The sequence below is a fragment of the Artibeus jamaicensis genome, unplaced genomic scaffold (assembly GCF_021234435.1).
Source record: "Artibeus jamaicensis isolate MK-2021 breed Jamaican fruit bat unplaced genomic scaffold, CSHL_Jam_final contig_700, whole genome shotgun sequence".
Lineage (NCBI taxonomy): Eukaryota > Metazoa > Chordata > Mammalia > Chiroptera > Phyllostomidae > Artibeus > Artibeus jamaicensis.
In genome coordinates, this window is record NW_026521930.1 from 10,555,450 (window position 1) to 10,583,210 (window position 27,761).

A 27,761-nucleotide genomic window follows, 5' to 3' on the forward strand; every position below is an offset into this window, starting at 1 on the left:
GTATGCGCGGTAGTCTTGTAATAAAAAAGCATGTGGAGTGTAGACGCTGGCTGGTGTACCTCTTCCTTTGGTCACAGTAGGTCTTGGTCGCGACCTGGATATTCGCGGGAGCCAGGGGAAGGCTAATGAGACCCTCTCTGGACCCGTGCCCCCTGCCGGGTTTGGCTAACGTACACCCCCTTGGGCACCCCGGACTCCGGCCGGTAGGGGGCACTATCTTCCGCAATTCCGGACCGGAATTTTCGCCCGCGTGACTCCGGGGCGGGAGCTTTACTTGAGCGGACCCATGGGCGGGACTGAGCTGGGAGGAACACATTAAAAGACGGACGCTTCCGGCCAAGGAGATTTGTGGCTGGGCTTGCTGGGATCATGGCGGAGAATCACTGCGAGCTTCTGCAGCCGGCCCCAGGCAGTTTCGGGGTGGGGTTGGGGGGCAGCCTGTGCCGGCGCTGCAGCGCGGGGCTCGGCGCTTTGTCCCAGCGACCCGGAAACGTGTCCAAGTGGGTCCGGCTCAACGTCGGCGGCACGTACTTTCTCACCACCCGGCAGACGCTGTGCCGGGATCCGAAATCTTTCCTGTACCGTTTGTGTCAGGCCGACCCCGACCTGGACTCAGATAAGGTGAGGGCTGCGCAGGCCGGCCAGGAGGGGCCAGGTCGCCCTGGACTGCGGCCCGCCTACCCCCGCTGCCTCATGCTGAGGAGAGTGGTTCCGCGCTCCGAGCCCCGCACTCCCTGTGTCACCTGCTGACCCGAGTCTCCAAACTCACTGCCCTGGGCGGGGGAAAGAGGACGGCACTCTAGCGCCTACTATCAAGGATCCCTAGCCACTCCACGTCGCGTCTCTCTCTTTCTAGCAGTCTCTTTCTAGCTCTTACTGCTCGTCGGTGGAGGTTTCCTACATCCTGGACTTTGCTGTGAATCTATACTCTCATTTTTTCCCTAGATTCTTTTGCCCCTGGTGTATGAACACCTTTTCTCCGTTCCAGTGTACCTACTGGTTTTGTAATCAGAGGACCCTTGGGTTCTTTTCACATTCCAGACGTTAGTGTTGGGGGCGGGGGTGGCGGTAACACGGTGGCCTGCCTTTCCCAGTAATCTGCTGTTAGAGAATTGGTGCTCCAAAGATTTTAGCCACAACACTCACCCCATTTGTCACTCTAAGAAGGTGCTGTCCATAGAATATTTCAAAGGGAACGTTGCTCATACTAAGGAGTGTCAAGGAAGGGCCAGGTAGGAAATATTTTTCAGTCTGCTTTCTTATTACCCTAGCTTTTCACTGCTCTTGCAAAAGGATATGAATTCTCCAAAAGAATTTCCTTTTGGAGCTTATCTTTTTATCAAATATAATACACTGTTTTTCCAGATAGTAATAGAAATTACTTTGTTGATTACCTTTACAAGGCTTGTGTGGTTGAGGAAGAGTATCCCGGAAGCTGTACCAGGTTGAAACCGAGCAAAGGCTCTGTTGGAAAAATAGTTATTACCTATATTTACTCTAGGGAATATACAAGTCTTACTCTTTCTTTTCTGGGTCTCTCAGTTGGGCCTACACAATAGCGCTTGACTTTGTTGCTTGCCAGCCCATCATTTGCCAGGTATTAGGCTTTCCAGAAAAATTCACGACCTTCAAGTTTCAGAAACATGACAGAAACCATTCTCAGCGTGGCATCACCTATGATCAGGAAATGAGAACTCTTGAGTTATTGTAAATCCAGCCCCGTGGATTGAAACCAGAGGTTGAGATGTTAAACTTCTGGCCCTCTCCCTCCTCACCTCCTACCCTCCATCCCACAGCTATTTCCATTGCTCCTTTGGCCAAGCAAGGAGAGATGACCTGCCAGAGAGTGACAGTCATCTCCAGGATAGAAGTAGGCTTTTGTGAGCTATCATTTTCCTTTTATAGTATGAATTTGTATTTTATTGTTTTGATTTTCTTTTAAAACAGTGTGCCTTAGTAGTCATTCACTAGAATTTCTACTCCAGGGTTCCTGTTTTGTATATTGAGTCAGATTTTAAGTTGCTTTTCGCCATTGGGTTGTTGTGAGGCAATGGCTGGCTATTCAACACTGAGACAATTGATTCCGACGGAGCCAGTTAACTAGTTTACAGTTAAGTCAGTTCATCCTTTCATTGTACAGTTTCAAGACGACTTAAAGAATTATGCTTTACTGCACCAGGAATCCTCTGGGGGAGGGTAATTAATCTATCAGAATGTATCTGCATTGTTGTTTTCTCAATTATTATCCACTTAACCATATTTTTTTCTAAAATGTAAAACAAATTTAGAACATGAAGGTAAGGTAGCAGTTACAGTTTCTGTCTCATAAAATAGTTGATGGTAGATTAAGTTAGTTTTAGTCACAGATAATGCAAATGTGCCAGAAAGAGTAATGCTAATAGTCATAGTCATAGGGTTTTTTACTTCAAATGAGGGCATGTATGATACTCGGTCTTTTCAGGTCCCCCCACTTGCCCTCCCCCCTGGATCTGATGAAAGAATGCCCCAGAGATCGACTCTTAGATGATTAAACCCTGAGTGACCAATCTGAGAATTGTAGGGAGGAGGGGAAGGGGTGTTTGGAGTGGGACACTGGTTCTGCTCTTAATTACAAAACAGAAGACAAACAGGATGTTGATTCATGTGTACAAATCTCAAGCCCTGGCCTCCTAGTTAAGATTCATGAAAGCATACCTGGCAGATAATCCTAGGGCTGAAGCCAAGTGTTGGCCTGGTGGAAGATTCCCTGCTGGGCATTTCGCTAGTGTTGATGGAGCATCTGGGCTTGCAGAAGGTGGTGCTTGGACAGGGGTTGGGTGGGGAGATGGAAAGGGGAAGAGTTCCGGGAAGACCTGGAATCTTTCAGGAACCTGATGGGTTTGGAGTTCACTGGGACAATGCTTGTGGCTTGCTGTTAAACGCAGTTTCTGGTGGGGAGGTCAGCTGGGGAAGTGGTGTGGGGGAGGTGGAGTTACAGGACATTTCCTTGAGTGTTTTTTAATAAGTCAACAGACAGGTTGTTAGGGGAGGATGGGAAGCTGGGTTTCAAATGGTCCCCCCTCCCCTAAGTCTTCACATTCCCTGTCTCAGGACTGAGCCTGGCACCCATTCCCATCTCCCAAGCCCCCAAACCCTTGCCCTCTTGTCTCAAGTTCTGACTCTGGGCCCATTGCTACCATGAGGTTCTCTTTGTAGTGAGTGCAAGTGTGAATTCTCTTTTCCTGCATCGGGGCTGGGTCTGAGTCTGTTACTCATTTCAGCTGTCCTGGGTCATTTTTCTCTGCCGTGTTCCCTTAGGGGCCGGCAAGCTGCAGTGCTCCTTCCCGGAAGTGTTTCCTAAATCCTTGATGTGTGTGATTCGTTTTGCTTGTCTCTGTACTCTGTGGTGCCTGGCCCCTAGGTATCGCTGAACAGGTTAGACTTTGTTTAGAGCTGAATCAGCCCTCTGTCAGTGTGGAGAAGCTTTAGGAGTTTAAGGGCAACAGGAAATGCTACTTGGTGGGTAACCACCCAGACGAAGTAGGATTTGAGGGTGTTTGGTCTCTGCCACTGAGCCAGGCCTGGAGAAGACTGAGGGTGGCCCATGTGCTTTTGTCCTCCAGCGGGGCTGTTTTCCTGGCTTCGGCATTGCAGAGTCAGTGGTGGCAGATGGGTCTTTGAGGAGTGGGGCCAGTGGGGTGCTTCTGCTGACGTGCCCCTTGCAGTTCTTTGCTTGTGCTCACTGCGGGTGTAGTTGGTGTTGGCAAGTCTCAGGACCAGAAAGGCAGTGAAAGGAATTTTATAGACACGGCTAAAGGGCTAAGTGACGGGGGTGTGGGGTGGAAGTATGAAATTTTAAGCCACTTGGCAAGAGGAGCGGGGGTTATTTTGAGTGGAAACGGCACATTGGGTTTGGTGCAATGAAACCAGAGGTGAGGGGCCGACGTGCTGCACGGCTGCAAGTGTCTCGCGCACCCGCGAGGGCCGCGCCAGCCTGTCTGAAGCCACCAGTGGGTGTTAGTTCACACTTTGCTTGAGGATGTGGCTCTGGGTATGTTCTTAGCACCGACCACATATCACGGTTTGTTCAGGACCTGAAGAAACGGTCCCCTTGCATGCGGAGCGCCAGCCCTTTCCTCCGCTAGTACAGCAGTGCTTGCTGCCAGGGAATGCTGAGGTGAGTCCTCACAAGCTGCCTATCTTGAAGGCTCCTCAGCCTGAGCCTGCCCGAGAGTCCATTCGGAAAAGTCGGAAGAAAGAGTGAGAAGAGCTGGCTTCAGGGCATCAGCCCCCAGGCCATCAGCTGTCCAACCCTCAGTCCTCTGAGGGTGGCCCTGGAGGAAGTGGTGTTGGCTGCATGGCAGTTCCTCTTTCTGCCAAATGCACGCACCCTCCTGCTGCTCTTCTCCAGCAGGACAGTGACTGGTCTTGGTTAGAGCTAGAGGCAGAACACTGTGGCCTGGCTGATTTTGCAAAGACAGTTGTAGGGACACAGATGCCCGCCTGTGCCAGGTCATCAGTGGCTGCTCTCACCTGTGAGTGGGTGCTCACGGCTCCTTCCCAGGGACTCTCAGGGTGAGCAGTCCCTGCGCCAGCAGTCTTTCAAGTCCTCTAAAGGAGCTGATGCTTGGCCCCAAGGGATGGTCCGCGTGGCCAGGGTGCCAGCAGGCCACCTTGGGCACCGGTGCTCTCACCAGGCCTTAACTGGGAAGCGCTCCCCACACTACAGAGCACCCAGAACGTTCCAGTCTGGAGTTGGTGGGATGTGGTTATTGAGTGGCTAGGAACATGTTCCCAGTTGGCACTCTGGGCCAGACTCTGACTCCGCCCACAGCTGCCCTGGCTGTGTGCCTGAGTCACAGGGGCACTGGGGCCGAAAGGAAGATGATGAATGGAACACCTGCCCCACCCAGTGCTTGGTGCTGGGTTATCGTGGTCAGTAGTGTTGGCTCTCAGCAGTCTTTATTTTACTTTGGTTCTTTATTTTTAGAAAGAGTGTAGCAAGAGTACTTCCCCTGAACCCCGTGGTGTGTTTTTGTTACTGCTTCTCTCTTACACATAGGCACTGGCTCACCAGCTCACCCAGACCTCGAGGTGCCTGCCCCCAGTCTTCCTCACTTCCCCGGCTGCCTCCTCCTGCTCCCCGCCCAGACCCCGGCTGGTCTTAGGACAGGCCCTGGAGAACACTGCCCCAGAGTTCACATGCCATTGTCGTGTGTGTTGGGATGGGCTTGAGGCATCTAAGTAAGGGATGTACCAACTGCCTCTCCTGGTTCCAGTGGGCTCTCGTTTCCTCAGTATTGGACCTCCAGGGTCACGGAGGCCTGATCTTGCTTTTCCAAGTCAGCTTGGGTGGGTGGGGATGGTTCTGGAAGGGTGAGCTGGGCCAGCCACTCGTTGCCGATAGGTAGTCTAAGGACGGCTTTTCAAAACGGGAGATGGAGGGGTTCTGAGCGCCAGGCAGTCCTCAGGGAGAAGGGGTTCGGGGGCAGAGGAGCTGCGGGCCTGCCCTTCAGCCCCAGAGCCAAGGACGGGTGGCCTCTGCACTGACCTGCTAGCAGAGCCGAGCACAGGAAGAGAGCAGAGGCCACCTGGGAGCCAGCAGGGCGGTGGCCGAGGAGACAGCTGGCGGTGAGGGCTCAGGTGCCTGGAGGGAACAGTGGGCCACATCCGAACCCCCTGGCCAGTGTCCTGGCTGCAGTGTCCCGGTGCCCAGGGGGCTGGAGACTGGCCCTGAGGAGGCCTCACCCCAAGGCTGGCAGAGCCCCAGAGTGTGTGCAGCGGGGAACACTCTGGGTTCTCCCAGCAGAGGCCTCTGCCCTGGGGTCACGGTTCTCACCTGCTCCCTTCTCTAGTTGACTTTCTGATGCCGGCAGTTTGATGGTAAACACCCACACTCACACCACTGAGATAAGCAGCGGGACATCTGTTGGGGATTTGTGTGCAGGTGTTCTGTACCTGTGATGTCTCTGGGGAAGGAAGTACCTGAAACACGGGCAGATGGATGTCCCCTTGCCTTGTGACGTGAATGTTCATAACAGCTGTGACCGGGCAGGTGGCACTGGAGCTCGCAGCTTCACCACAGCATTCTGCTGACGACCGGTCCCTGCTCCGGCGGCCTTCTCTAAGTGGGTCTGGTCCTGCCGAACAGACGGGGCCTGTGAACCATGTCCGCTGCGCCATGTCCTGGGGGGAGCCCCTCAGGTGAGTCTGAGGCACGTTTGTCCCAGGAGAAGCCTCAGGAGCCTCCCGGGTGGGGGCCTCTGCTTCTGGTGAGCCTCACTTGAGTCGCCTGTGTCCTGCTAAATTCTGGGTTCCTAAGCAACGACAGTGTTTCTTAATGATTTTTATTTGAGCTTTACTGTATTTTTCCCATTCCCATTTAGTCCCCTTACACCCCCCGCCCCCCAGCAATCACCACATTTTTGTCCCTGCATCCTCTTTCCTTTTCTCTCAGTCCCTCCACCATCCCACAAGCCATCGCCTGCTCTCCATCTGTGAGTCTGTCCCTGTTTGGCTAAAGCTGCAGTACTTTGAATGGTGTCTGTCTGGGGCTGGGGAGCCAGGCTGGTGGTCGGGCCCTGACATCTGAGGGGGTTTGTTTCCACGGAGGTGGCCGGGGCAGTGCCGAGGGTCAGAACAGACCCAGAGCCTTGGCACGTGCGTCCCGTCTCCGCCCAGACCCCTTGCGTTTCTTTTGTCGCCCGAGTGGGCTGGAAGGTTTCAGATCTCTGGGTGCACACAGGGCGTTGTGGGGCTTCCTGTCGGTAAAACGAAGTCAGAACCAGCTGGCACTCCTGTACGTGTGCCGCATGGCTGTCGTGTGAGGTCGCGGTGCCGCTCTGGGCATCTGGTGCCTGGGACAAGCCTCTGGTCTCTGGGCCTCCAAGTCCTCATTTGTAGTTGATGATGTCGCCCACCTCTTCCAGGTCGAGTATTTGAGAAACTGCAGAAGACAGGGCAGAAGTGAAGGTTTTGTGTGCAAATTCAAATAGATACTTTCAGAATAAAAAATGAGTGTTTCCAGTGAGGTTGACTGCAAACGTTGGTGTACAGAAAACCCTGTGCTTTTGCATGTAGATTTCAATGGGAGAAGCTGGCAGAGAGTGTGTCTCACATTTAACTCAGGATGCACAGCCCCCTAAGTGTCCAGTGTCCATTCAAGTGTCCAGTGGCCATCCCTGTTCACTGCAGCAAAGCAGTGGTCCTGTCCAGTTCCTAGCGATGGAAAGGAGCCAGTGCATACGCCCTGGAATGTAAACCCAGGAGGTGGAGTGGGACCTGGCAACAGAATTATTTTGTTTAGAATCTTACAGGAGAGCCCGACGTTGTCAAGCCCTGTCCCTTGCCATTTTCAAGACCACACAGATGTGTCAAAGTGGCAGCCCTGAGGGACAAGTGGGCCCCAATTTGTCCAGATGCTTGACTGGGCGATGCATTCAATTCTGCCTTTACTTACTGTGTCCCACTAAGGGCAGGTTTTACTGCTGGGCAGGTTTTACTGCTGGGCAGGCAGCGCGGGCAGAGGACCTCAGTCCGGGGCTGTTGGAGTGGCCTGGGTGCCTTGCTGGTCCTCGGAGCGTCACTGGGCAGGCTCAGAGGAGTGGCGGGGTGGGGCTCACTCCACGATTCCCAGTCAGGGCCGTCTGCTCCTCCTCCCTCAGTTTTGGGAACCCAGGTCAGGGGTCTCCTGAGATAGCAGTGACATGGGCTTCGCCCTGCCTTTGCCCACCCCATCCTCTTGAGAAGTGACTGCAGACACCGTGCTCCAGGCTATGGCCAACGCCTCATCTCTGTGTCCTGGTGACTGCCCTGCTCAGGGCCAGCAGCCCCATGGCCCAGGCTCATGAATGAAGGGCTTAACTTCTCCAGGAGACCAGCGGCTCGACTGGATTTCCACAAACACACCAGAAAATAGACAGGACCACTACTTTGCCACCAGCAGAACAGGGATGGCCACTGGAGACTTGAAATTAAGAGGGCTGGGTGCCCTGAGCTAAATGCAGGATAGAGTCTCTGTCAAATTTCCTCAATGAAATCGAGATGCAAAGGCATAGGAATTGCTTCGCACAAACATTTGCAATCAACACCCCTTTGTGCCCCTTGGGGTGGGATTCGGGCGTTCAGTCAACCTGGCACCCGGAAGCCGCCCTCCACTCCCCAGTGTGTGGGCTGGAGGGGGCAGTATGCTGGCTTCCATTAAATATTCAAGAGCCAAATCCAGCATTGATCTTTTTCATTTAAAGTAATGTTTTGATTGATTTTAGAATGAGAGAGGGGAAAGGAGAGAGAAAGCATTTCTCTTTTTCATGCCTTTAGGGTGGACATAAAGGCAGCCCTTCTCAAGTAGGTCATATGCGAATCCACTGAGAAGCGGGGAAGGTCAGCAGAGAGAAATGATTTGTCCCGAGTGCGGTTTTGCGGAAGATGCGTCTTCACTGTGGCTCTTCTGCCAAAAAGAAAGGGCAGGGGAACCAGAAGGGAGAGGGGAGAGAAGGGAAAGGAAGGGGAGGGAGGGGAAACCCAGTTACCGTTCTGTAAATGGAGCACGTGCTGGTCATGTAAACTGGGGAAAGGACAGCAAGAGGGAGGAAGAGAGATCCAGGAGTCTGGCCACCCAACCAGTGTTTGTCTGTTTTTGTAAACAAACTTTTATTGTCTAGAAGTATATATTTAAAACATTCCCCATAAAAGGATGCTATTCTGTCATTTCCCCATCTTCTTCCTCTTCTCCAACAGCCCTGCTGTAAAGGACATTATTAGACATTATTTAAACTTCACCCAGGTGTCCCGACAATGCTCCAGCTACGTTCTCTTCTGTGTTTGCAAGCTGCAGGTCCACACAACATCAACAGACACCAGGCAGGCTCTGCACTCCGTTCCCCACTTAGATTTCACCACTGCTGGCTTTCCCGTTAATCCACTGAGGAAAGGTTTGGGATTGAGGGCAGAGTCATGGCAAGGAGGAGCAAATGCTTCAGGCTATGCTGCCAACCCAGCCCTGGTCAGAGAGAAACACTGGCCTGCAACCAAGGCACACGCCCTGACTGGGAATTGAACCCGCGTCATTTCGATTTGCAGGCCGGCGCTCAATCCACTGAGCCACACCGGCCAGGGCTGGCCACTGTTACGTCTTGGTCCACGTCCCTGCTGTCTGAGTGTGACCACCTCAAGGGTGGTGCACATCATCAGGGTCTCCTCCTGGAGCTGATGCAGGCTCAAGGAGTAACAGAGTGACGTTAGTGGGGCCTGCCGACAGCTGTGCCTCGGTCACGGCCCGGTCGCTAGTGCAGATGTCACCGAGACGGTCCTCTCTGTGCTGTGCACATGTGAGCCTGACCCGACTTTGGGTTTTTTGTATTTCTGTGTTCTGTATTTTTCTTTATTTCCACATTTGCACAAGCACGTGAGGTGCCGAGGGGGCCGAGGCCTGGCACAGGTGTCAGTCTCGGTCTGGTGGCTCGCCAGCAGCCACGTCTGAGGGCGCCTGTCCCCGGCCCACCCTTGCCAGTGCTCCTCGTCTCTGGAGCAGGCTTCTCATGCTCGGACACGTGGCTCTGACAGAGTGTTTCTCACGTGAGAGCCAGTCTGCCGTCCTCTGGGCTGCAGCTGGTCGTTAGGGTCTGTGGACCTGCGGGTATTGGCATAGGGGCCCTGGCACTTCCTGCAGAGGTCAAAATCTTCTTCTGGCAGTTGAGCGATGAGGGCACAGCTCCCACAGGCTGCTGCCTGTTCTGTCCTAACCCTGCCATCTCGGCTGTGTTTCTTAATGAGGCCATCCAATCACAACAGGTCCCCAAGAAGAATTAAGCTGGCGCATGCTGACTTGACTCCAGGGGAACTTTTCATCAAAGCCGGACAAGCCGGCTTGTCACTGGCAGGGGCTGGTGTAGAGTGTCACTCAAGGCCCCTTGTTCTGTGGCATCTCGGGGTTCCCCTGTGAACCCGCAGCTCCGGGCCTCGAGGCAGGCCCGGGAAGTTGGCTCTGTGGCTTATCCCTCCTGGGAGGGAATGCTGTGGGACCAGTGTGAAGGCAGCTGCTGGGTTGAGTGTCCCACCCTCGGAGCCTGGTGATGCCAGGGCAGACCTGGGGCTCAGAGTTGTGCCACATGGGAGACATACAGAATGACGAGGATCCCTTCTAAAGCCCACTCTGTGGTTGCGCGTGCCCTCACGGAGGCCAGCCCAGCAACAGGTGTGCCTGGAGTGACTGGCAGGTTCTGGTTACCCCAGAGTGCTGGCGTGTGTTCCGGAGTGTGGAAGCGTGCCCAGCTCTGGGCGGTCAGGGTTCTATGTGCGTCTGAGCTCCTGGCCCCTGAGCACTTCTCTCTAGAGGTGGGCTTCACCCAGCTTCCTAAATCAGTGTGTTTAGTCTCTCAGTGTGGCTTCTGTGAGGTTTACAGGAAGACATTTTTCTGCTAAAAATAGAACAAAGGTTCTAGTGAAACATTCACATGGATTTTTAAGGTAAGTCAAAAAGTCACTGCTTTAAGTGACTGGAAGCTGCTGAGTCTCTAAAAGTCACATGCAATGTGACCCTTGAGGTCCTCCCAATCCCTGCCCTTTTCTGGATAAGACTCACTTTTTGAGACCCAGCCCCAGTGCCAGCTCCCTCGTGCTCAGGCAGCCGCCACTTCCCCTTACCTTAGTCTGCTGTGTGGTACAGTTCTGCTGACTCTCCTGTCTTTTCCTCCTTTTTTATCCTACTTGGTCCCCACAAACTTTTAGGACTAGATTACCCTTGTGTATCTCATGTTACTCGGCATGCTGTTGGCACTAAATGAATGTCCTTGTTCTGCCTGGTCCCTGCTCCAAGTGCAATGCCTAAGTTGTGGCTCATGTGGCCTTGAGTCCAAGGTCTGACCACACGAAAGTTGGCCTTGAGATCTTGGTATCTTGTGACAAGGGAGGCTTCCTGGGGTGTCCTGAGGGTAGAGATGAGCCTCATCCCGTCTAATCTTTCCTACATAACCTTCTCCTAGTTGCCTGTGAGGTAGCAGCGGGCTAATAAATAATTCCTGAGCTTGGTGATGTGCAAATGTCATCATTTGCCTCTTTTCAGACAGAGAGGAGGTGCCGCTCCATTCCCTATTCCATCCAGCAGCTCTGTCCCTTGCTTTCCAGACCTCAGCCCCTTTGTCGGAAATGGTGGTGTTTTAACCAGTAGGGACACTGCTGAAGCAACATTTTTCCGGAAGTTGGTCTATGGGGTCCTTTAGTCTGGCTTGGAGAACAGTAGAGGTCCAGAGGCCCAGGCGGCAGGGGCCTGGGGGCTAGTGTGAGACCAGTGCTTAATACGGGGGATGGAGCCAGAGGATGAATTTGAGAAGTCTTTGTGGTTGGGACACTGCCCTGGGGGACAGGAAGTTTACAGTGGGGAGAGAGGGAGCAGGCAGTGACTGGAGTCTGGGCTGAGAGCTGGGCTTATAGGGAGAAGGGCACAGAGGTGCTCCGGGCTGAGCAGGCCTGCACACAGACCGGTGAGGCTCTAGGTCCAAGTGCTTTCATGTCCTAACTGATACGATGTAAGAAGAGCAACTTTGTAAAGGTGGGCTTAGTGAAGAAGCCCTCGGAACTCTTGGGTTTTACCACACAAATTCCAGAATTTAATGTTCATGAATGAAAAATAAGACCTTAAAATGGAGTGGTCAGGATGCCTCCAGCCTCCTGTGTGCACTGTGGGGCCTGTGGGCATGTCATGTCTAGAAGGGTGAAGTGTTTCCACCAGGCCACCTCTCCTGCAGAGATGCCTGATGCTGTTCTGGGTCTGCAGCCAGCCAGCTGCTCTTGTATTCTTAGTGGCCTACACCTGCTAAGGACCTCTTCTGAGCTCCCCAAGAGCCACTTTTTGGACAGGGAGGCTACATCGACTCTCACACTGGTTTATGGAGTCAGTCTCAGGGTGGTGACCTTGGCACCCTGTCCCTTCCTTGAGGCTGCTGGTCCAGGTACCAGGCTCTGCCTGGGGAGGACAGGGTTCTCAGTGGGCTGAATGTGCTGGTGTGGATGGAGAAGATGTTGGGCCCCCCATCTAGCCAGTAGCCCCACCGGAAGGCTGCCTGGGTGGGTCATACTCATCAACCCAAATCAGATGTCCAGCCCGCAGGTCTGCGGTATTCTGGCAGCATCGGATCCATTGCCTTGGGTGAATTTCAGTCCCTGTCACGCCCCCCATACCTATGTGACTTGTTTGCCATAGATTCCCCCATGTTTGTTAGCCTCCATGGGACCCACTTTGGTGGTGTCATTGTATGGGGACTGTGTCTACCTCCCTTGGCCACGGATGCATCAGCCAGAGGTGCTATGGTTGGAACTGATTCTGAAGACCCTCTGTGGATGGTGAGGGGTCCCCGATGGTCAGAAAGGCCCCCCCAGTGCTGGAGTGTAGGAAGAACGCCCTCTGATGGTCTGTTCTGTAGACAGCATGGACTCCGTGACCACTGCCCAGCAGGTGAGGCTCCCTTGGTGGTCAGCAGTCACTGGGAACCTTTAGGGGAAATGAGGTTCTGTTACATGTGCCACTGACCTGGACCATCATTACTGATGCCTCACCTGCATACTCACCTAGGGAGGTAGCCCAAAATAAGGACAAGTCCTGGCCACAGAGGCCATGTTTTGGTGTCCTTCAGAGTTGGACCTGTTAGTGTCACCCCTACCTTTAAGAGTTTGCCATGGAGGAGAGTCTGTTAGTGACTGTGGGACCGTTTCTACAATGAAAAAGAATCAGCTTTTTCTTAGAACTCTTTGGAGCTGTGAGGAAAGAGGCCCCGTACATAATCACCTTGCCTCACAGTGAATAAAGGAAGGTTATCTTGTTACAAAACATAATTTAAACTCGGCTTAGATCTCTTATGGCTGGTGTGGTTAAGTTGGTTGGAGCATCATCCTATAACTGAAAGGCTGAGTGTTCAGTTCCTAGTCAGGGCACATGCCCGTTGCAGGTTTGATCCCTGGTCAGGGTATATACAGAAAGCAACCAATTCCTTTTTCTCACATTGATCTTTCTCTTTCCCTTCCTGTCTAAAAAGCAATGTAAAAAAAAAAAAAAATGTCCTCGGATAAGGATTAAAAAAAAAAAAGAAAGCCCCGGCCAATGTCAGTTGGTTGTGCATCATCCTGCAGAGTAAAAGTTTGCTGGTTCAATTCCAGGTCATGGCATGTGCCTGGGTTGCAGGTTTGGTTCCCAGTCCAGGCACATATGAGAGGCAGCTGATCAACAATTCTTTCTCACACTGATGTTTTTCTCCCTCTCTTTCTTGTTCCCTTCCCCTCTCTCTAAAAATAAGTAAATGAAATCTTAAAGCAAACAAACAAAACTTGGCATAGACCTGAAATGGTGACAGATCAGGGCTGGAGGCTGCGGATGGCAGGAGGCAGAGAGCACCACTTGGGGATTCCCTAAAGTGCCGTGAACGTCGATCTGGTTGTGGGTTAAAGAGACACCCCAGATGCCTCCAAACCCCTTTCAAATGTGACCTGGCTGGGAGTCAGCTGTGGGACTGCTGCTTTCTTGTCCAGGATTCACGTTGGTGCTTTGTTCTTTGTAGGATGAAACAGGTGCCTATTTAATCGACAGAGATCCCACCTATTTTGGGCCTGTGCTGAATTACCTGAGACACGGAAAACTGGTCATTAACAAAGACCTCGCAGAAGAAGGTGAGTTGGCGGCAGGATCCGGTGAAGATGCCAGCTGGACCCCTCTGGGCCTGGCCGCCTCGTGGAGCAGGCTCCGTGCACTAGTGCCCAGGTCCCCCCACTTGTCCCCCAAACATGTCCCATGATGCAGCAGACTTCAGAGAGGTGAGAGGGTTGATTGGCACAGCCTGTTCGCTTTCTCTCCTCCAAGAAACAAAGGCTCACGAGAGCTAGGCTGGCCCATCAGGACTGCGGTTGCAGCACGGCCTAGGGACTTTGGTCCAGGCCCCTGCAACTCCACTCCTGGGCTGTGGGCAGGTCTGCGGGCTACCTCTTTCAAGTGTCTAGTGAAGCATGAGTGTGGGGGCTTCTCCCTTGGAAGACCACCCATTGTCACAGACACTTTGACTAAAACAGTCTGAGGGCCGTGTGTAAGGAATGTGCTCACTCTGTGAGTCTCTCAGGTGTCCTTCAGAGTCCCTGGGCCTGCTCTGTTCCAGGGCACTAGTGTGCCATCATCTCTGAGTTCTGTCTGCATTTTCAAATGCTGTACTACGTTCTGATTCTGGTCACAGGGGCAGGGATGCCAGGCACAGCCCTGTGGGTACCAGGTCTGAGGTTGATGTCTGCATGCTCTGGTCTGGGCTTGCCTCCAAGCACCAGGGAGGTCTGGAGAGGCTCAGGACACTGTCACTCAGAGTGGGCTCTGGCTCCTCTGCTCTGCTTTCACCCTGGAATGACTGCCAGTACAGTCCTTCAGCTCTCATCATGTCTTTCTTCATGTCTTTTCTGGATCCCTGGACTTTTTTCTTACGCTCACACTTGTTTGATTTGGGACACCATTTGTGTTGTGTGTGGGCATCTGTACAGTTCAATGCGATTTGCTTGGGAAGGGGTACTTGATGCGACCAAGCCCTGTCACTTGGCCCTACCTGCCTCCCTTCCTATGGCCTCAGACACAGTGTCATCAGGAGAAACACCCGTGTGAACACCATTTCCTGTTCTGCCCTTCAGACCATAGTGCCTGGAGCATCCAGGTGAAAGAAAGGTGTGCCCTTTAGGCCCAAGCATTTGTCGTAAAGCTTCTGGTGCTCATTTGCAATGCCCCTCAGTCCTCACTCATGGATCTGAAGGGAGGGGTTGACAGTGCTCTCAAGTCATTCTGAGAAGTAACAATCTAGATGTGGCCTGTCTTTGGGCAGCCCTGCAGAAAGACATCCTGCCTGACAGGTTGCTGCCGCCCCCACCCTCGCCCTCTGTTGCCTCACCTGGTGACCTTGTTAGGAGGCAGCTTGAGCGGGTCCAGCAACTGGAGTTCACGGCTCTGAGCTTCTGGTGCTGCCAGTGGAGGGACTGTACCATGCAGAGTGAGTTTGGGCCGGGATGACCAGGCATGGCAGCAGAAGACACACTCCAAACCTTCTGGAATACCCACGAGGAATCCCTGAAGCAGAGCCCCTCCAATTTGTTCTTGATTTCAAGTCCCTGAATAAGGTGCATTACAGTGGCCATCTTTGAGAAGAATGGAGTTCCTAAACTGGCCAGAGTCCTAGGGCGAGGAGCCACCCCCTCAACCAGCCAGTCAAACATTTGAAAGGGAAACTGAGGTGTCAGGACTCAGTTTCTGAGACTGAGGACTCAGAGGCCTGCACGAGGCTGCTGGGCCAGGCCCAAGCCTTCTGTGGAGGGGAGGGAAGAATTGGCCAGCCCAGAGCAGACAGATGTGGGCTGTGGAGGGAAAGTGCTGTGTTCATCCCATGTGCCCAGCGTGGAGCTCACAGTCCACACTCTGGGACCTGCATGTAAACCAGCTGTTCTGTATGTGAGTTCTGCACCCGGCAAGTCACTTGGGGGGCATTCATGCAGGAGCGTGTCGTAAACACGCTGTTCTTCATTTGAGCCATCTGCCCCAGTTCTGGGGAGCTACACCAGGAGCCAACAGTGTCTGCGTGGAGACTCTTGGGGTGTTAGGACAGGCTGAAGAGTCATTAGTGGTCCAGGCACAGGCCACAGGTTTACAACAGGGCTGAAATGAAATGTTTATTCTTTGATTCGGTGACAACTATAGTTATTTTTCTCTATTCCAGGAGTGTTGGAAGAAGCAGAATTTTATAATATCACCTCACTAATAAAACTTGTAAAGGATAAAATTAGAGAACGAGACAGCAAAACATCACAGGTGAGACCACTGACTAGAAGCTTCTGCTCATAGGCACATATGCGTGACTCCTCCCCCTTCCCTTCTCACTGTCTAAGGACAGCTGGTCAGCCTCCTCGTGAGGCTTTGGGATCTGGCTGTCCTCTCTTGGTGACCGACCATCTTCCTCTGTAATCATCCTAGCATCTAATGGCACCGTGGCAGGCGTGAAGTGTGAATTCAGCTAGCCCCATCCAGCCTATCCTCAGGATGTAGGAAGGGACAGACAGCTGCTGGCGTAGAAAGTGGAGTCCAGTGAGGGTGAGGAGGTGGCAGGGGACAGGAAGCCCCTGAGGGGAGAGAGTGTGGGCAGTCAGGTCACTAGAGTGCGAACGGCCTGCGGGCTGCATGCTTGCCCATTTGGAGGGCCGGTGTTCGGGGCGGGGGGAGAAGCAGGGAGCGCTGGTTTTGAGCTGGGGGCAGGTGGTAGATGCAGGGGTCCTACAGATCTATGTCAGTGCAGTGAGAACTTAGCTTTACTGGGAAAGAAGGGCTTGTTTGGTTCTCTTTGTGCTGCTTGAGTGCCTGGTGGTGCCAGAGCCAGCACATCCATGCTGCCGCCCATTAGGTCAAGCACTGTTTGAAGTGGCCTGGGTCTGGCACCTCTGAGAAGGGAGGCACCAAAGAATCTAAGGATTAGTCTTTGTTGATGTGCCAGCTCTGCTCTGAGAGCACAGCAGCGAGCCCATGTCCAGTGAGTTCAGCTCCTTGGGGAGGATGCCGTGAAGCTGACCATCCCTCAGAGCTGCCGTTAATATCCGGAGATTCTTGGTCCACTTAAAACCCTTTTGCACACCTCCCCTGGCTCCCAGGGGTGCCAGCAAACCCTGAGCCAGAGTCCTTGACCTTTGTGAAGAGGCTCACTGACACCCTGGCCTCACAGAGTGGCTACTCGGGGACCGGGCATGGGAAGGGGCTTATTGCAGTGACAGCCTAGGAGGCTGGGACCACCGACCTGATGGCCCCCAGCCCTCCTGTGGGAGCCGGTGGGGCTCATACATGTCCACGAGCTTGCTGGTCCTCTGCAGACAGTTCACCTTCCCCTTCCAGCAGCTGCACTTGATGAGTCGTGCGACCCCGACTGGCACAGCCTGTGTCATCACTCCCTCCTTGCATAGTGGCATAGTGGAGGCAGAAGAGACCCTTGTCACAGGTCCATTGTGAGGATTGAAGGGCCCAGGCTGGGTAGAATGCCAGTGTCACTCACAGTCTCACAAATGAGAGCAGTTTCTGGCTGTACAGACCCTGCCATTTGAGTGTCACTGGTAAGTCACTGCCTTAACATCAGAGAACAGCCTGGTGCTCCCACAGCCCCTTTCCTTACGGTGGCACATGTGTTAGGTGTGGTGGCCGGCTTGTGCTCCTGCAGTAGCAGCTCCATGAGGGCAGGCTTCCGCAGGGGCTCCTGGTACCAGACCCCAGGCCTGGAATGGAGCTCAGGGAAGGTTGGGTGGTGACTGGGTCAAAAGACACATCAATTTTTTGGAAGCCCTGTCAGTCCAAGGGAGGGCCCATGTCTGCTGGGAGCAGGGCCAGGTTGGTCCTGCATCGCTCTTAGGCCTCCCTGCCTGTCCTTCCCCAGCTGGTGGATTCAGGGACTTGGTGTGGATCCCTGGTGGAACAGGTCCCTTGTGGGCGTCCTCGTGTGTTCACAGCTAGACACAGGTGCTCTTGGCATTTCAGGAACATGACTCACTTTACTTTGGAATTTAGAAATAGAAATGTATTTGGAGCAGACGAGGAAGCAGAAAACAGCAGCTGTTCCGGCCTGTTTGTTTTGTTTCGGCATATGTGTTTGGGGCTGCCTTAGGCATCGTGACCTGAGCCTGAGAAGTAGGAGGACACGTCAGCCTCACCAGGCCTCCTGTTGGGCTGTCCCAAAAATCGGCAACTTGAGCAAGATTGCTGGACTAGGGTGGGAGCAGCATGGGGCCCATCTCACCTGTGACCCTTGTTCTTGCAGGTGCCGGTGAAGCACGTGTACCGTGTGCTTCAGTGTCAGGAGGAAGAGCTCACACAGATGGTGTCCACCATGTCCGATGGCTGGAAGTTTGAGCAGGTGAAGGCCCCTCTGCCACTCCCTCGCAGGCTGGGTTGGTGTGAGCCTGTTGATTACAGTGGTCTCACCTGGGTGCTTAGGGCTGCTGGCTCCAAGCACCAGAATGCAACGAGGCATTGGGCACCTGTGGATTCTGAAAACGTTGTTTACTGGCAACCTATTGCAGTGGTGTTTGGGTGGGGAGGGTGGGGCTGTTCTTAGAGTGCCTCCCGACCTCTACTTCCTCTCTATTAATTCTGTAGTTATTCTTGCTCTGGCCCATTCTTTTGAGGGGACTGTTCTCTGAGCTTCTGTCTGGCATCTAGTGTGTGTGGTTGGCCTTCTGACCACATCCTGGCCTGGCCTGGCTTCCTTGTCCCACCTCATGTCTGCGCTGCCCCTCCTGTGCTGGCTGAGCAGACGGACCTCCGGCTCTTTCTGTGCTGGGGGTGGCGCATATGCCCTTCCCAGTGGGGCTGCTCTGCAGCCTTCAGCTCCTTTCTTGTCCTTGATTGGAAAGATGTTGCTCATGCATGTCCACTTTCCTCCACTCTTGCCACAGGCTGGGACTGATGGGACAACATGTGAGTCCTCTTCCCTGCCCACCCTGCCTCCCTGCAGCTCTATATATTGCCCTCGTCCTGAGCAGCTGCACTTGGTGCCTGTGGCCTTAGAACACGTTAAGGGTATTCTCTGAGTGGCCAGCACTTTCCTACTAGTGTGTCATTGCTATTCCACTGTTTTAGGCAGAGACTCTGAGGTTTGGGCTTTGACCCTGTTTGGCCCCCAACCCAGCTACTAGTTGTGAAAGGTGGATACTGGGGCTGTGACCCCAGCCCCCAGGTAGTGACTGCCCACCTCAGCAGGCCCCTTCTGGCCCCTGGGAGTTTCCTTTGTTGCTAGCTTCCACCAGGGGCAGGGAGTGGTGCTCCCCAAAGAGAGTATGGAAAATAACATCATCCCTCCTCATAAAGTCCACCCCTATTCTTTGGGTATTGAAATAATGGATTACATTGTAGAGCACCTGGAGTCCCCTTAAACTCACTAAACGTAAGTGCAGTCAGCATGGGTGTCCCTCCCTCCACCCTGGGAGCAGCCACCAGGGCTGCTCTGTATGTCCCTGTTTTCTGATGGCATTGCAATTTGTCCTGCCTTTTCCCTAAGGGGTCCAGGCAAGGGCCTGAGGTCTGCATGTGTTTCCTGTGCTCTGACCTCGTCAGAGTCCCTCCAGAGACTCATGAAGAAACAGCAGTCTCCTGCTCGCCCTCACGTTGTCCCTTGGTGTGCTCCTGGACAAGGGCTAGAGAGGCAGGAGCTGCAATCACCAGTTCAGGATCAGTGAACTAGGTCACCCTCAGGTGGAGCGCAACACCTCTCTGGCTCATGCTGGGAGGGAGAGAGTACCTCCTGCCTGTTGCATGGGCGCCTTCCTCCACATGACTAGCTTTGGGACTTTGTCCTTAGTTCTTCTGAGTGGATCCTGAATCCATTGAAAAGAGCTGGGTCCTCTCTTCTCAAGTCTTATGCCCTTTGCCTGGTTTCTCCCCTAGGGACATTGTTCATGCCAGCAAAAGCCCAGGACCAGACTCATGTTTTTGTTTAAAGAGAAATGCTTTACCCTCAGCAGGAGCTGGACCTGTTGTAGGGGATGTGGGGTCAAAGCCCAGGCTCAGCAAGGTGGCAGGACTGAACCCAGGGTCACCTAGTGGTCAGTGACAAGGGGAGAATGAGGTTCTAAGTGAGGTTTGGAAGAGGCTCTCATGCTTTGTGAGAACATGCCTCCAGCAGACCCATTCATAAGTGACTGCACCCCAACTGCCCTGTCCGTGTCTGGGCCAGGTGCCACTGTGATCCAAAGGTGACATGGCCCATCTCCTGAGGGGCAGCTGTGAACCTAGAACAGATTTGCAGAAGCACGGGGAGAACGTGTCTGCCCCTTTTTGTGTGGGCCCCCTGTGCTTTCTCCTCTTCTGGCCATGCTGGCCTCACCACTCCAAATGTCCCTCACCTGGCTGCGCACACCACCTCCACCTCATCCTTCCCACATGCTTGTACCCAGAGCTCCCTCCTGCGTCTGGCCTCTCATGAGCAGAGATCCATACTTAGGGAGGCCAGAGATTGAGGGGCCTTCCAGGTGTTCATTGGCTTGATTGTTATGCCATTGATGATCTAACTACAATGTAGTGTTTTTGTTTTGATTAACTGTGCATTTAAAAGTACAGAAGCCCTTGTTGGCCCTGGGGTAGGCAGATCAGGCAGGCCAGTTCTCGGCCCCGCATGGTTGCGGTGCTGACTGGGAAACCCATGGAGATGGCTCACACAGACTGAGACTGGGTCCTGTGGGAACCACAGCTTCCCAGCATCCATCTCTGAGATTCAGGCAGCTCTGCCTTCTGCGGCCCTCCTCTGCCAGCCTTCCCCTCTCACCACCGGAGTGTAGGAGTGTAGTCCTTCTCGGTCAATAGCCCCAGGGGAGTAAGGGTCTATCCTGGCTTCTCCTGGGAAGGCCTGATGGCTGTGGTGAGAAGCAGAATGTTTGGGAGCTTGTCCTCGAGTGTGCATGTGTGTGCGCACACGTGTGTGCTCTGGGCCCGTGTGAAGGGAGCAGCTGGTGCGCTGGATGTCCCAGTTCTGCCGCCTGCCCGAGCGGACCGGCTCTGAGCACGATGCCCTCACCCTGCTATCCTCTGCCCCTGCTTGGCATCGTGCTCCCTTGTCCTTATGATCAGTCACATCTCGGGGCCCAGAGAGCTGAAAGGAGCAGGCAGAGAAGACCTGCCTCGCATGAAGTGTACGTGTGTGGTGGTGTTGCAGGTGTGGGTGTGGATGTGTCCCAGTGTGGATGTGTTGGGACTTATATTTTCCCTAAGTTTACTAGAAACCTCTTGGCTGAAAACTGTCCCTTAATCTCTCCGAGTGTTGGCTGTCTCTGCCATGGATTTTCACAGGTTGGAGCTTCCTTCGTTGGGGGTGGCCTGGTCCTGAGCCGGGTGTGTGCGTGGCTCTGCCCACATCACACCTGCCTTCTCTCCTCCCAGCTGGTCAGCATTGGCTCTTCCTACAACTATGGCAGTGAAGACCAGGCCGAGTTCCTCTGTGTGGTCTCCAAGGAGCTACACAACTCCCCGTACGGTACCACCAGCGAGCCCAGCGAGAAAGCCAAGGTGAGTGATTCTGGGCCAGTGGGCAGGCAGTAGCTGTGGGTACTCTGGCCTCCTGCCAGTAGAGGGGGTTTGTGAGGGTGGAGTACGCCCTTCATAGGGTTGGGTTTGTCCTCAGAGCTTTATCATTTCTTGCTGTTCTCATCACACTCCCAGCTGTGTGGGCTCCCTGGCGGCTCGCTCACCTGTGCTTCTCGTTTATCATCGCATAATTCTTGTATGTGTGTCAGAAGCAGAGTCCTGTATTGAAGGACATATATTGTCCCACAGGATGTAGGGGGTGGATTAAGGGATCTTTGGATGTAGCGTCCCCGATAGGGCAAGCCCCTATGGCTTCTGCAGTTTATACCCTCTGCCAACTCCCTTTTCTAATGGGCAGAACTGCTCCGAAGTGTTGCAGCTGTGCTTTTCAGTGATGCCAGCACTGTGGACTGCTTTCCTGGGGGTTTGGGACTAGGATTCTGCTGGGAGGGGCCCCTGAGTGGCACCTGCCTTGGCCACACCCACTGCTAATTGGGAGTTGAGTTTGGTTTGTATAGGGAGTGGATCCTGCAGGTTCTGTTATGTTAGAGTCCATGGAGTGTGTCCTTGGTCTGGTACGGGCCAGTCCTTCTGTAAACTGGCATCATTCCTGGGTGCTGGCTCTTCCCTCTGTGGGGAAGGCAGTACAGCCAGGGCAAAAGTGGGACTGCTGCGTCATTTGCTTTCCAGCTAGCCTCATGGCAAGGGAGCAGTGCCTGGCCTTGCCCAGAGGTAGAAGATTCTAGTGGCATCTCCTCTGGATGTATTTCTGAGGTCAGGTATTCCAGGACATGCGGAACCTAGCATTGGCCTGGGCTGGCTGTGCCTGGCAGGACCTCTAGGACTGATGCAGATGGTGGCCAGACAGCCCTGCAACCAGCCCTGAAGAAGATTCAGGGCATCCGAGCGGCCTTCACAGAACCCAGGACAGGATAGTGTGAGGGCTGGTGCAGGTTCCTAAGGGGCTGGGCAGCAGGCAGCCATGCGGGGCGTGAAGGAGCCCCAGGGCCAGCCTTGGGGTCGTGCTTCCTGCAGAATCTGAGGCGGAAGGTGACCCTGCGATCCCCCAGCCTCATGAGGAGTCACATCTCTCTCTAAGCAGTTGCAGAGCTCTTTTGTAAGCTTTTTATTTTTAGCAGCTTTTATTTCTGAACTTAAAAATTTGTCATAGCCAAGCTCACTAGGGCAGCTGCCCTAGCTCATTTCCCTCAGGTGGCTTTTTCACTGCAGAAAAAAAAATGCGCCTGCTATGAGGGAACTCTAAGCATGATCCCAAAGCCCTTTGCCATGGAAAATACAGCCCTATTTCTCTCCTTAAAATGCCTGGCTCTGAAGTGTGGTGGCCACAGCGACTTCTAAGCAAGGGCAGTGGCAGGAGCTCCCCAGGATGAGGCGCATGGTCGGCTCCTCTGGAAAAGCTGTGGAAAACCACGGGGGCCAGGTGGAGGGTGGTGCTTTGGGGGTACCCGTGTGCAGCTTGGCGGTCGCAGTGCTACATGTTCTGAGGACAACAGGTGTCCCTGCTGTGGATCTGCTCACCAGGTGATGGCCTGCAGCACCTTATAGCCTCCCAGTGCTAACGGGTCAGCCTCCCTCGTCAAGGCGGAAGTGAGTGGAGAGAGCAGGTGGGGTGGGGCAGCTCAGCAGGGGATGGTCCACACAGGAGCTGCTGAGTCCACTACTAGCTATAAGTTCAGGGACCTACCTCCCAAAGCACTCTTTGATTCCATGGTTTGCTGGAAGGATTCACAGAACTCACCACTCTTAATGCTCTTGGTTATGGTTTATTACAGGCAGAATAGAGTGAGGATTCACATGCGCTGGGGAGAGCACATGGGAGCCGTGGCAGACTCGGCTTCTTTGTGTGTGCTCCTCATGGAGTCAGGATGCAGGGCAGCATGAGCAGAACATTGCCTGCTAGGATGCTCCCTTAGCCTCTGAGTCCAGAGATCTTACTGGGCTTGGTCACACAGATGTGACTGACCGATGATTGATCACCCAGGTACCTGCTGGTAGTCGCCAGCCCCCTGGCCAACTGATCCTGCCCGCCCCCCTCACCCAACAGTGTTAGACTGTTCAGTGTGTCCTGGAAGTCATGATCTCCCAGGGGCCAGGGCAGAAGCCAGAGCTCAGTTTGGATAAAGTTAAGTTCTTCACTATGAAGGGTGAAGAAAACCTGGCACTTGGGGAGTGCCAGGGCCCGGGGACGACGGGGCAAGGGAGATGCCTGAGCCCTGTGTTCCTCCATGGTGTGATCTGGGAGTGTGTGTCTGGGGCCCGGGCGCCTAAGATGAGGCTGTTCTGTGCTTCGCTGCAAAGTACAGCAGGCGTTCCCGGCTCTGAGTGCCCACAGGTTCCTGAAGTCTCTCTGGGCCGCCTTTGCTCCGCAGCCTCCCTGCCTTGCCCTGCACTGACGGTGTCCTCTCTTCTTCTCTTCCTGTGCTGCGTGGTATGTGCTGAACCAGAGTGATGAGGAGGAGACGGGTCATGATGGGAATGACTCAGATTAAGTGTAAATGTCCTGGTGAGCTCTGCTGACCCTACAATGGAACCCATACCTTAGTCTCCTTGACCTAGCCCTTCCTCCACTGTCTCTGTCCCATGCATGTAGTTGACAGAACTTTTCACGCTAGATGCCAACTGTGTAGATCTGCAGTAGAGCTGGCTTGTCTGTCTGGGTGGGCTCGGGACCTTGGCTGGGTTGCCTGAGAACCCTGTGTGTTAGGTTTCCTTGCCGTGGATGTCAGTGGGCAAGGACAGGGGCTTGTACTTCCTGGGGTCTGGGCCACCCCCAGCCTGCCAGCCTTCCCATCCTGGTGCTGACCACGAGACTAGGAGGTGACAGGGCCAAAGAGCTGGGGCTGCGCTACAGAGGGTGGATGCCGGCCCCGCAGTGCCCGTGCTCCCCAGGGCCCCGGGGGTGCTGCTGGAGAGTCCGCGTGGGGTCCCCTTCTGTTAGCCTCCTCAGCCCCCAGGAGCGCCTCGCTTCCCTGTCACCTCCTAGTCTTGTCTCATTGCCTGAGCTGATGATTCCAGGACTCCACTGCCGTTTTCCCCTCCCAGGAACCACCTCGCCTACACCCTGTCTTACATACAGGGAGTTAAGGCCCAGAGAGGACAGGGCGCAGTTTGGCGAGCCCCGCACTATTCTGGGGCCCCCTGCTCCCACCACGGGCCCCCCCATGGGCTGAGCCTTGTAAACTGGGACACTCAACCTCGGCCCTGGGAAGAGCTTGGAAAGGCACAAGGCACTGGAAAACCAACCTCTGGCTGTGGGGGGTGTGGACTGGGGGCTTTTTTTTACACTTGAAGTAGTTGGGATTTGGGGGGGAAGGTCATTATATAAGTACATAACATCCTCAGTTTTACCCTTTGACTCGCCAACCCTAAAATAGTATTTACTATTTGACCCTTTAAGAAAATGTTTGCTGGGCACGGGCCTGGACCAGCCGTAAGAGCCCAAGGACAGGCAGCAGGAGCTCCATCTGTCCTTTTAAACTCTCTAGTGGCCACGTTAAATAAGCAGACATGTGGAATTTCTTAATCCACTACATGCAAAAGTGTTATTCCAACCTGAAAAATAATTGAGACACTTGACACAGTCTTTGAGATCAGGCATGTATTTGTATCTGTGGTCCTTCTCGGCTGGGGTGGCCATGACTTAGTCAGCTCAGCAGCATGTGGGAAGCAGGCCCTTGACTTTGGCCTGCCCCGACAGTGACCAGTGCTAGGAACTGTGATAGGAGCCAGCTGGGCATTGGGGGAGCTGTACCTACTAACTGGCCGTGGGGCACTGGTACTGGGCCAGCATCTGAGAGAGACAAGGGGGCTTCTTTCAGCCTCCCTTTCCAGTTACTGACTTTGTATCTGCTGGCCAGAGCAGCTGTCGTGGCCCTGATTCAGATCTGGGCTATGGGAGGGGCGTGTGTGTGCTGATCACAGAGCAGCCTGGAGCTGCCCTGGCCTCCAGATCTGCCGGTGGGGGTGCTGCTTGTGGTGTGTGGCCTGCCCTGGGCCCTGAAGGAGGTGGCTCGGGTGAGAGCTCTGTCCAGGACAGATGGCACTGTGACTGTCACAGGTCTTGGGAGGGATCTTCTGTTCATGTTAAAAGATCGTTGTTGGGCCCTGGCTGGTGCAGCTCAGTGGATTGAGCACCAGCCTGTAAACCAAAGGATCTTGGTTTGATTCCGAGTCAGGGCACATGCCTGGGTTGTAGGCCATTTCCCAGCAGGAGACACATGAGAGGCAACCACACATTGATAGTTCTCTCCCTCTCTCCTTCCCTTCCCTTCTAAAGATAAATAAATAAAATCTTAAAAAAAAAAAGGTAGTTGTTGGGATTTCGCTCTGGCGAGGTGGCCCCTCCTGTGTTGTCATCTTGTTCCCATGCCATGTTATGGTTGTGTGGCACTTACTGTCTTCACCACTTAGTCCTGCGAGCTCAGAAACTCTTCTGGGAGTGAAGGCAGCTTCATGGGCCCCCACATGCCTTAGCTTTTCTTGTAAACAGCAAAGATAAGGGGCCAGCAGACCCCACCCCCCCGGGACTGGGACTAGCACTTTGTGGGCAGGAGGAAACTGCAGGGGCTGACAGCACCTCTGGGGCTTTCCCAATGACTGAATTTAGGGACTTGCCCTTGTCTGGCCTGTGGGGGGTGTACAGTCTGGGGCTGTGCTCCCCCAGCACAGTGGAAGGGGTGCCTTGCCTTGCAGGGACTGTAGCCTGGGCTGTCTGAGCAGCCCCAGAGCTCTCAGAGACTCAGGGGCACAGGGCTGTGGACCAGGAGGGGTGTGAGGGTATCAGGGGACAGCTGGAACAACTCCCAAGAACTTGTGCCTTATCTTGAGTCACTTGGATGAACCCTAGGTGACAGTGAGGGTTGGCTGCGCTGTGTGGGCAGCTGCCCTGGCTGGTGAGTAGGGGGCCAGCAGGATACTTGCTGTGAGCTTGAGATCATTAGCGGCTGCCCGCATGGCCCTGGTGGGAGGCAGTGAATCTCTCTCTGGCCAGAGCATCAGTGTGAGTCTGGGCCTGGCACAAATAGCGCTGGCTCCCCTCCAAGGCATATCCCCATGTTGCACCTGGGCACGCAGTATGCTCAAAGCCATATCTCTCTCAGCTCTGAAATTCAAGTGCAGAAAGCCCCAGGGCAGCTTGTTCTCTTATACTGCTGATGGGATCCCAGGGAGGGTAATCTTTTAGTATTGGCCTTGGTTAGGGTGGGCCACGTTGGGACTTATGCCCTCTCTGCCCAGGTTACCTGAAGCTTAGTATCGAAATAGCATTATTTGCCAGTTCTGAAGACCCCTCTGGGGACACAGGGTCCCACTGCGTCCACCTGGCCCATGTGGGGTTTGACTCTGTAGGCCTTTGCCAGTGCACATGCCCGACCCCAGGTGGCTCCAGGCCTTTAGGAGCTCCCCGGTCTGGTTTGGAGGTGGGTGGAATACACAAATGATGCCAGTGGTGAGAGAAGGGCTGGGGTCGGGTGGAAGGCTACTCTTGCCAAGGTACCAAGGAAGAGAGGGAGGGAGAGGGGTGGCAGGCTTTTCTGGGTGGGCAGTGGGGTCAGGTATGTGTTCCAGAGAGTCCCGTCTGGCTGCAGCTAGGAGGGAGCTAGTACTTTGAAGTGGGCAGTCTAGCCACAGGGAGACCAAGTGCTGTGCAGCGAGACCTGAGCTCAGGCAGGCAGCATGTGTGGTGAGCTGGTGGGTGTGGGTGGAGGGTAATGGGGCAGTCCTGGAAGCCTCTAGGGTTCTGGGTAGCGTGATTCTGGGTTGTGGGGTGGAGGAGACATGGTTTGCAATGGGGCATGAAAGAAGGAAGAGTGGCAGATTAGGGAGGGGACCTCTGGAATCTTGGGGGCCCTAGTTGTACTTACGTGTCTGAAGCCTAGGATCAACTAGGCTGCAGAGGGATTTGGGAGTCAGTGCCTGTCAGGTAGGCAGTTAACACCCCTGGGTGGGCTCTGGCATCCTTCAGAGGGGAGAAGAAGGTGCCACTGAGGGAGATTTAGCTGGCAGTCCCTGGGGCCTGATAAGGAGCTGTACCCTCTCTGGCTATGCCTGTGTGTTTCGGGACTTGTGGAGGAAGCTTGGGGAGGCACCCGGTGGAGATGGGGGTGTGTGCCTTCTGATGTCAGGTTGGATGGAGAACGTGGAGAGTTGGAGGGGCCAGCCCCTTGTGTAAACCAGGAGATATGGGAGGCAGTGCTCCATGGTGAGGGTCACCTGGGCTGCTCCCCAGCCTGTTCACAGACCCGGCTCTGGTGCCGGCTTCCTCAGGCCCCTCTGCTGAGCCATCAGTGGGCTCCCTGGAGCAGAGCCCTTGGCTCCAAGCCTGCATAGCTCCCGCTTCCCTGTGCAAGACTCAAGTTCTCATTCTCTGCACTTGACATTTCAGATTTTGCAAGAACGAGGTTCAAGGATGTGAGGAACACAGTGTTGACAGCTGAAGAAACGTTTTACTTTTTCCAAGATGCAACGAACTGCCATGTTGAGGAAGCTCGGCCGTGAGAAGAAACCTGCTTTTAACAATTTCTATAGAGATCTGGGTGTGAATCCTTTTTTGCCTCTGAGGTGGGTGGTGAGAGACGTGACCAGCTAAGGCCAGGCATCCCCCACTAGGAGGAAGCGTGCTGGCCAGGAGGGCATTCCTGTTGGGGCCTCCGCTGGTTTTTCCAAGCGCCACACTGGCCTGAGGCAGGATGCTCCTGACCGACCCCTTTAG

At 54.2% G+C, this 27,761-nt stretch overlaps 1 protein-coding gene and 1 pseudogene across 1 annotated transcript; one reads left to right on the top strand and one right to left on the bottom strand.

Moving 5' to 3' along the window:
• The first annotated feature begins 337 nt into the window (after positions 1–337).
• On the top strand, positions 338–27,572 carry KCTD5 (potassium channel tetramerization domain containing 5). The gene is made up of 6 exons (XM_037157103.2): positions 338–621; positions 13,527–13,635; positions 15,702–15,793; positions 17,775–17,870; positions 20,888–21,013; positions 27,435–27,572. The coding sequence occupies exons 1-6, from the start codon at positions 370–372 to the stop codon at positions 27,462–27,464; spliced, it is 705 nt and encodes a 234-aa protein (XP_037012998.1). The 5' UTR covers positions 338–369; the 3' UTR covers positions 27,465–27,572.
• Positions 8,572–10,745, bottom strand: LOC128628346 (small nuclear ribonucleoprotein F-like; annotated as a pseudogene).
• Positions 27,573–27,761: the final 189 nt, after the last annotated feature.

Bases quoted from the DNA above. Each gene is read 5' to 3' on its own strand.
- KCTD5 (XM_037157103.2), top strand. From the start codon at position 370: ATGGCGGAGAATCACTGCGAGCTTCTGCAGCCGGCCCCAGGCAGTTTC. The intron at 13,636-15,701 runs GTGAGTTGGCGG...TCTCTATTCCAG, and splicing joins CAAAGACCTCGCAGAAGAAG to GAGTGTTGGAAGAAGCAGAA. The intron at 15,794-17,774 runs GTGAGACCACTG...TTGTTCTTGCAG, and splicing joins GAGACAGCAAAACATCACAG to GTGCCGGTGAAGCACGTGTA.